The sequence below is a fragment of the Mixophyes fleayi genome, chromosome 1 (genome assembly GCF_038048845.1).
Source record: "Mixophyes fleayi isolate aMixFle1 chromosome 1, aMixFle1.hap1, whole genome shotgun sequence".
Lineage (NCBI taxonomy): Eukaryota > Metazoa > Chordata > Amphibia > Anura > Limnodynastidae > Mixophyes > Mixophyes fleayi.
Genome location: NC_134402.1, coordinates 89978921 through 89986697, shown reverse-complemented (window position 1 = coordinate 89986697; position 7777 = coordinate 89978921). Strand labels below are relative to the sequence as shown.

Sequence of the window (7777 nt, the reverse complement as noted above, 5' to 3'; positions counted from 1 at the left end):
GAGAGGTATTCACCAGGGATTCCTGCAAGGGTATATGGTCTTAGCTGTTCTCAACTGCAGGTCTAGAGGGCGCAGAGCAGATAATGCGTAGAACCACCAAGTAGTTGTTAGGCAGAATAGAAGTAGTAGTGAAGAGATGAGCTGCAGAGAGCTGGAGCACTGAGATCCAGACAGGTGTATAACTCTGGAACAGGATCAATGATGAGTGATGTTCTGCAGTGAAGCCACAGGTCTTGACTGTGAGATAAGCTGAGCCAATAAGGTGGTGAAGCGATGAGCTGCAGAGAGCAAAAGCACTGAGATCCACACAGGTTTATAACTATGGAACAGGATCAATGATGAGCTATGCTCTGCAGTGATAATGCTGAGAAGGAATGAGCTGCACAGGTAAATGCTGAGAAGCAATGAGCTGCAGAGGTAATGCCGAGAAGCGATGAGCTGCACAGGTAGTTCATGGGAAGCGATGAGCTGTACAAGTATTTGCTGAGAAGCGATGAGTTGCACAGGTAATGCTGAGTAGCAATGAGCTGCACAGGTAATTGCTGAGAAGCAGTGAACAGCACAGGTATTGCTGATTAGCGATGAGCTGCACAGATAATACTGAGAAGTGGTGAGCTGCACAGGTGTTGCTGAGTAGCAGTGAGCTGCACAGGTGTTGCTGAGTAGCAGTGAGCAGCAGAGGTATTGCTGAGTAGTGATGAGCAGCACAGGTATTGCTGAGTAGCAGTGAGCAGCACAGGTATTGCTGAGTAGCAGTGAGCAGCACAGGTATTGCTGAGTAGTGATGAGCAGCACAGGTATTGCTGAGTAGTGATGAGCTGCACCATCACCGATGTCAGGAACAACAGGAGTAAGAGGGAATTCTTCCTATCAGGTAGAGAGACCTGATGATCTGACACCAATTAAAGGGAGGAGGGTCCTTATAAAGGGAACTGGCTGCAGATGATCCAATCACTGCGGAGCAGAGGTTTTGAAGGTTCCAAGGGTAGCGCACGCGCAGACCACTAAGCAAGATGGCGTCCGATGATAGCGGAACACCATGCTGAACAGCAGATAGCGGTAACCAAGGGAAACCAAAGCACACAATGAACCACACGGAGCAAAACTGGTGAGATGCATGATAGTGGACATGGTTAGGGATCGTATAAATGGTTGAGATCTTCAGTGAAGATTATGGTTATCTTATGGGGTACAGGGAGTAATAACGGGCAAAGCAATTATCCTTAGTCTTGTGACTACCAATTATCCCAGAATGATTTAAAATAATTGTACCTCATAAATACAATAGTCAGAAAGAGGGTGGATGCAAATCTCCTGTTTTCATAACTAACATGGTTTCAAAAACAAAACTGCAAAGTAACTATATAAATAAAATAACTTAAGGTTTAGTCACTAGTGTAATTAACAACCTTAAAAAAATTCTGATTTTACACACAGGCAATAGTGTCCATATTCCAACTGCATTTTAGAATGATAAAATGTCTAATAATGATCTGTTTCACTGATTTGCATGCATCATATTCTTTTGGGGTCACACACATTGCAGAATCTGGCCATATTACAACATGTATGACCAGCCTAATGCTTGACCATCTCCATGCATTAAAGTGAAAAAATACTTTTGTGTAACTTGTGCCTTGGGCCCCCTATTATGAATCCCCATATTTAAATATATTTTGGACTGTGCAATATATACTAATCACATATATTTGATCACGTATAATATACTAATCATATATATTTGATCACAGATCATATCAATGTATGATCCTAAGATGTTTCATTAGCAGTCTATCTAAATATTTGTAGCCACAGAGTATTTATGTCATATTTAATATTTTAATACCAATTTACAAAATATTCAAGGAAAATAATGCAATGTAAATATACTAAGTTTGTTTTATTTCCTCCACATTGTTTATAGGACCACTATTATTCCTGCTGGGATATATCCATATTCCTTAGAAAACTCATTAATATAAGGCAACTATTGGCCATGCCATAAAACGATATTATAATGGATTAACACTAGTGGATAAACTAATTTGTAAAGGACACAAAATGATGTTTGTGGATTTTTTGTTTCTTCAATTTCCATAGTTTTATGTTTCTTGTTGTCATAGCAAGCTATTTGAATTCCATTTTTTGCACTTTTCAAAACAATCAACTCTACTTGGAACATCTAATTAAAGATCACAAGCTACAATTTAATTATCCAGTAGAATGCATGTCATTAAGTTCACCTTGCTATGTTAATATTTCGCTAAGAGTTGGTTTATTTATGCATATATGATTTTAGCTTCTGAATTACCTAGAAAATATATATTTTTTTTCTCAGCAATGCTTTCTCCATTACAAAACTAATATGTTTCAAATAATGATTCATGCAAACTCTGTACACCACACCTTTAGATGTTATTCATTTATTTAAATTACTATGAGTCACCTTAAAAACCAATATTCTGTTCACCCAGTTGTGTTCCTGCTGTAATTCTTGAATGTGTTATGATTTAATTTGTCGCAAAGTCTATATTCTAGAGACCTCATTAAGAGTAGGACATATGTTCAATTGTGGGGTGTAAAGTATACCTTTCTGTATCGTAAATGTGTACCAAAATTCGTCCGTATGTAGATCTGAACATATTTTAGATTTGTTAACCTCTGGTGAGGCAGAATAAGAACAGACAAGCTTAAAAGTTGAACACAGTAAGGTGCTATAACATGTAAGTGTAGCACATCCCCTAGAGATGTGACCTAATGACATTTGGATGCATCACAAGATACGTTTTAAAAGAAGGGCTGGTGTAAAAATAAGTGGTGATGATGACACCAACAGCACTATCTAGCCTCTTCTGATTGGCTGTTTGCATATTGAGCCTTGCAGCTGATAATACTCATGCAATGCAACTTATCGCATTTATACCTGACACTGTGAAGCCCCATCTCTATGCTACTATGTTGGGCAAATTTTTGCAACAAAAGTTTTATGTTTGTGGTTGGGATGTAAAAACATATAAAGATTTACTAGGCCGCAGTTTTTAAAGTCTTATCAGTTGGTGCTTTAGTGCTACAAATATAAGGTCAATGCAAACATGACTTGGCATCAGACAATTAATATACCATGCACAGCCTCACTGTTGATTAAATAATACTTTTATGTCATTGTTAATTCACCTCCATACTGTACTTATTACCTTGGAAGGCTTTCCGAGTTTGAGTTACTCTTTCTACACATTGACATAGGCATAGCGAGTTTAGCTGATGCCCACTACACAATTATAACACTTGAGATAAAGATGGACTCTTTGTCCCCTTACTTTCCCAACGTATGTCTAAACTGGTACTGTCATCTTTAATTCTTTAATTTAAACCAATGCAATGAGGGTTGGACTGGCCACTGGAGTGCTGAGGAAATCCCGGGGGGCACAGTGCCTGAGATCCCTGCCCACTACATACCACACAGCACTGGTAAAGAAGTATAGGGAGGACTGATTAAGGTTCTATTAGCAATTAAGTCTCGGGGCTAGATTTACTAAGCTGCGGGTCTGAAAAAGTGGGGATGTTGCCTATAGCAACCAATCAGATTCTAGCTTTCATTTATTTAGTACCTTCTACAAAATGACAGCTAAAATCTGATTGGTTGCTATAGGCAACATCCCCACTTTTTCAAACCCGCAGCTTAGTAAATCTAGGCCTCGGACTGGGATATGTTGAGCCCCTCAGAGAAATTTACTTTGTGGTCTCATTCATGAGTTTAAAAAATGTGTTGTGCACAGTGAATGCCTACTTTTTTATTCCCCCTAAAACATGCCTTTTTATCTTAATACATGCGTGCCAAGCAGTGGCTACATGATCACTATACACAACTGTAAACATATTCACAATATGCTGATCAGTAGCAGATACATATTGTGTCCTCCAGTGATCACATACACACAGTGCACAGTGCTCACACAAACACTGTGCCCAAGACTGTATGGGGTGGGTTTTTACACAAACAGAAAAATAGATTATAAAAGTTGTATTTAAAGAGCAATAATCAAATACAAAGACCCATTTGACCAGTATTCAAGGCAGAGACCATTCTAGCCAATACAATACAGCATTCTAGAGACTTCTATACAATACAGTATTATAGTGCCTGATATAATACAATATGCACTGTGCAGTGTGCGGGACCGGGGCATGTAAAATTGGTTTTATTTGCAATGTATACTGTTTAACCATGTCCTCAATGGGCTAACCACATCCCTTCTAGGAGCTGGTCTTGCCTCTCTGGTTGCTGTGCAGAGCCCTTTTGGCAACTGGTTACGCCCCTTTCTGCGCTGCACTCCCACTTGACCCCTATAATTGCATTCCCACGGTGGGACCTTCATGCCCCAGTCCGACACTGAATACACCCCAGTTAATATGGAATTAAAATGGTTTATTAATACAGCTGTCACTAAGCACAAAAAAACAACCTGGGTGGTTATATAGAACATTATCCATTTGTTTTTCACTTAAATTTTGATTTCTGGCATTGCATTACAAACACCTACACTTTCAATAAGGATGTATATACTTTTATATCCACTGTAAAATATAATTTGAATAAGCAAAACATCCTTGCTCAATTTGTGTCAAGGGAAAATGTACTTTAGCAACAGTTTTGTTTTGTTTTTTATTTTTAAACAGGACAATGTTTTTTTTACATAAAATCAGGACATCTCTCTCTCCCTATCTCTCTCTCTCTCTCTCTCTTTCTCTCTCTCTCTCTCTCTCTCTCCCCCCTCTCTCTCCTTCCCTCCACGTTATACAGAACAAAAAGCCCTAATAATTTCATATGGTGACAATATAATGTGTCATAAAATAAATCATTAACTGAAGCCTTTTCACCGAGCCCTTGTGCTGATTGGTTGTCTCCATATCTGTTATAGGTAAAGCAAAGATTAAGTTTTATTTGTATTACAATATGAACTTGTTACTTGATACATGATTGATGGTTCAGCACACATACCTGGTACCAAGAAGTGCTTTTCTTTGTTTTAAGCAAACTGAATTTGATAACTGTGTGGGTTTAATTATCAGATTGGGTGGAGTCTGCACATTCTCCTCATATGTTTCCACTAACTCTGTTTCATTCTGACTGCCTGGTTAAATCCCTCTATTAACGCGCTGTACCAGACAACCTACACTACAATGTTTTGTGGAAACTATGTAAGTCGCATTATTCTTTTGTTTAGAATTTGAATATATCCTAAATGTCTATTTAACAAAAAATAATAGAATTTTAACTGTAATAGCTTTTTATATATGAGTTGTTACACATATCTGTAGTATAAATGTGCAATTTAGCTACATTAGTGTAGAATTTATGACACAGTGATTGTTTTGCTGTCAAGGAAAAAATAGAGAGTATTAAAACATAAGTAGAGCCAAATACGTTTTTGTACAGTATTAACTTACTTATCCTTGTTTTGGTACTAACAGAAATTAGAAAATTTCTCAAATTAGAAAATGTTAACATATTGGATATGTTGGGTCTGCTCATTTTCACAAGACCTTTAGAAAGATGTCAATTAGCTGAACAGAGGCAATTTTGCTTGATATGTAACACTAGCTAAACATTAGTTTCTATGTTATAGCATGAAAATATTGGTTATACAAAGCCAGATTTATGGCAGGGCAAATATGATGTTTGGTCCATAGACCCAGTTTCAGATAGAGGGTTCTTTTGAATAAATTAACCTGGATTCAGTGTAAGTTTCATAATGTTACAAAAGTTGATGATCATTGGAAAATGTTTGTAATTAGTGGTAGTTTTATTTTTAACTAGTGTCCTGTTCCGGGATTTCCTCCTTTTAAGTACTTATAATGCTGCTGTCTCTCATATACTATTTATGTATCCACCCACAAGAAGTTATTTTATGAAGTTTGGCCTGGTAACAAGATTCCTTAAAATTAGACCTCTTATATTTATCACTTAAATATTGTAACTTGCTTTAGACTTTCTAAGATGTAGGCATTACAGTCACTCTTTATAGATTAAGGGCTATATGTACTAACCATATGTGAGAATTGTTTCTTGCGCATAATGATGATCTGCTCCAAGAACAGAGCAGAACTGACATCCGCCACCTCCAATGTGTCAGAAGATGTTGCTGTGCATTACCATTAATGTGTGATACATCTGTGCTTGGTCGTGAATAGCAACAAGAGGAAATATGGAATATTATATTTGCCTTAGCCCATAGACCCTCATGAATTTGTTGTACTAAATTGTCAAGATGACTTTAGACTTTGAAAAACCTCTTCTATAACTATGTGTCTATAAATCCAGTATATTACCTTATTACATTGTATTACATGATGTTTTAATTATTTCTTTAAATTAAAACTTACTACCCCCTGGTTGATTAGTAATTCAATGTATATACTGTATATGTCCAAAACAGTGCAGCACTTTTATATTTTATATATTCCGTCAAATAAAATGAGCTAACCATGTTTGAAGGCTATGGGGACTTCTTATCAGAAACTATTTTTGATGCTGTGAGCTTTTATATTCTTAGTCAAAGAAAGTGATTATGCCTCAATTTTATAATTAAAAGCTGTAATATAAAAGGACCTACTTAATTTCAGGCCTCTATGCACGCAAGTTGTATGTAGGCTTATATAATTCTGTGTTGGAGGACCCAGGTGACTATAATGTAAATATCTGTGTTTTACTCATTATTTTAACCAAAAAGTTAACAACACATAAAGTAGGATATATTGCTATTAGTCGTAAAATAAACATTGTTAGCCATACTTGTAGTGTACTGTAAGTTAAATTCACTGGCAGAAGTTGACATAGTCATAAGCTACATGTGATTACAAATTAAATTTATGAGGACATATAGTGTATCATATGGTCTAGACTATACACCATACTTGTCATACCACAATCCAGAATCAGCCTCTCCTCTTGTCAAAGGGTGGGGTGAGAACTTGATGGTACTTTCCATGTTGTCATGGTGTCATGGCAGGGCTCAGTGAAGACGAGGCTAAAAAAAGTAGGCAGATATGTTATATACCTATTGATATCTACAATTGCTTGCAGCTTTAAAGAGTGTGATGCACAACCTAATATTTGTTTTGATTTATTTTTTTTAGCCTATGTGTGGATGAGAGTATCCTAACATTCTGAGAAGAAAACTTTATTAACTTTTGTTATTAAAACCTTCTACTGCTTCAAACTATCATTGTGATAATGTATAAAAAAATATAGTTGCTTTTCCACTTCTCCTACTTTCAGACTAATTAACTAATCGACCAACTAATCAACAACAGTGTCAGACATCTCCTATGTTATTAAGGGGTCCTTTAACAGTATATAAATATATATAAATGAAACATAAAAGCTAAAGCTGCATATTCAATATGCCAAAAGACCATCAGCAAGCTCCTCAAAACCTAAATAAATAAATACATAAACAAAAAGCACCACATGTAAAAATAAAAAAAAGGAAAGTACATTGAAAATGCAGAAACACTATGCAATTCTTGTTAAACATTCACATTGTCACAGATCCTTTTCTTTAGTGGGCAAAAATATTGGACCCACTGCAGGGCTGATAAATAATGAAAATTGATGCAGTGCAAAGTGTCAACAATTGTACAAAATTATGAAGATGAGCAAAAGAGCTGGGTACAAATAGCAATACAAAAAAAGCTTATCAGAGTATATGAGTTTTGAGGATTCAGTGGAAGGACACAACTTATTTAATTTACCACACAGTAATTTTATTTTACA

The 7777-nt window shown here is 36.3% G+C and overlaps 1 protein-coding gene across 1 annotated transcript in view; it reads left to right on the top strand.

Annotated features, from left to right (window-relative positions):
- The first annotated feature begins 5118 nt into the window (after positions 1 to 5118).
- The window catches only part of ANXA10 (annexin A10), an 86408-nt gene continuing 83749 nt past the window's right edge, over positions 5119 to 7777 (top strand). The window contains exon 1 of the mRNA XM_075189500.1: positions 5119 to 5199. Coding sequence (XP_075045601.1) covers positions 5182 to 5199 — 18 coding nt within the window. The 5' untranslated portion in view covers positions 5119 to 5181. The remainder of the gene's footprint in view (positions 5200 to 7777) is intronic.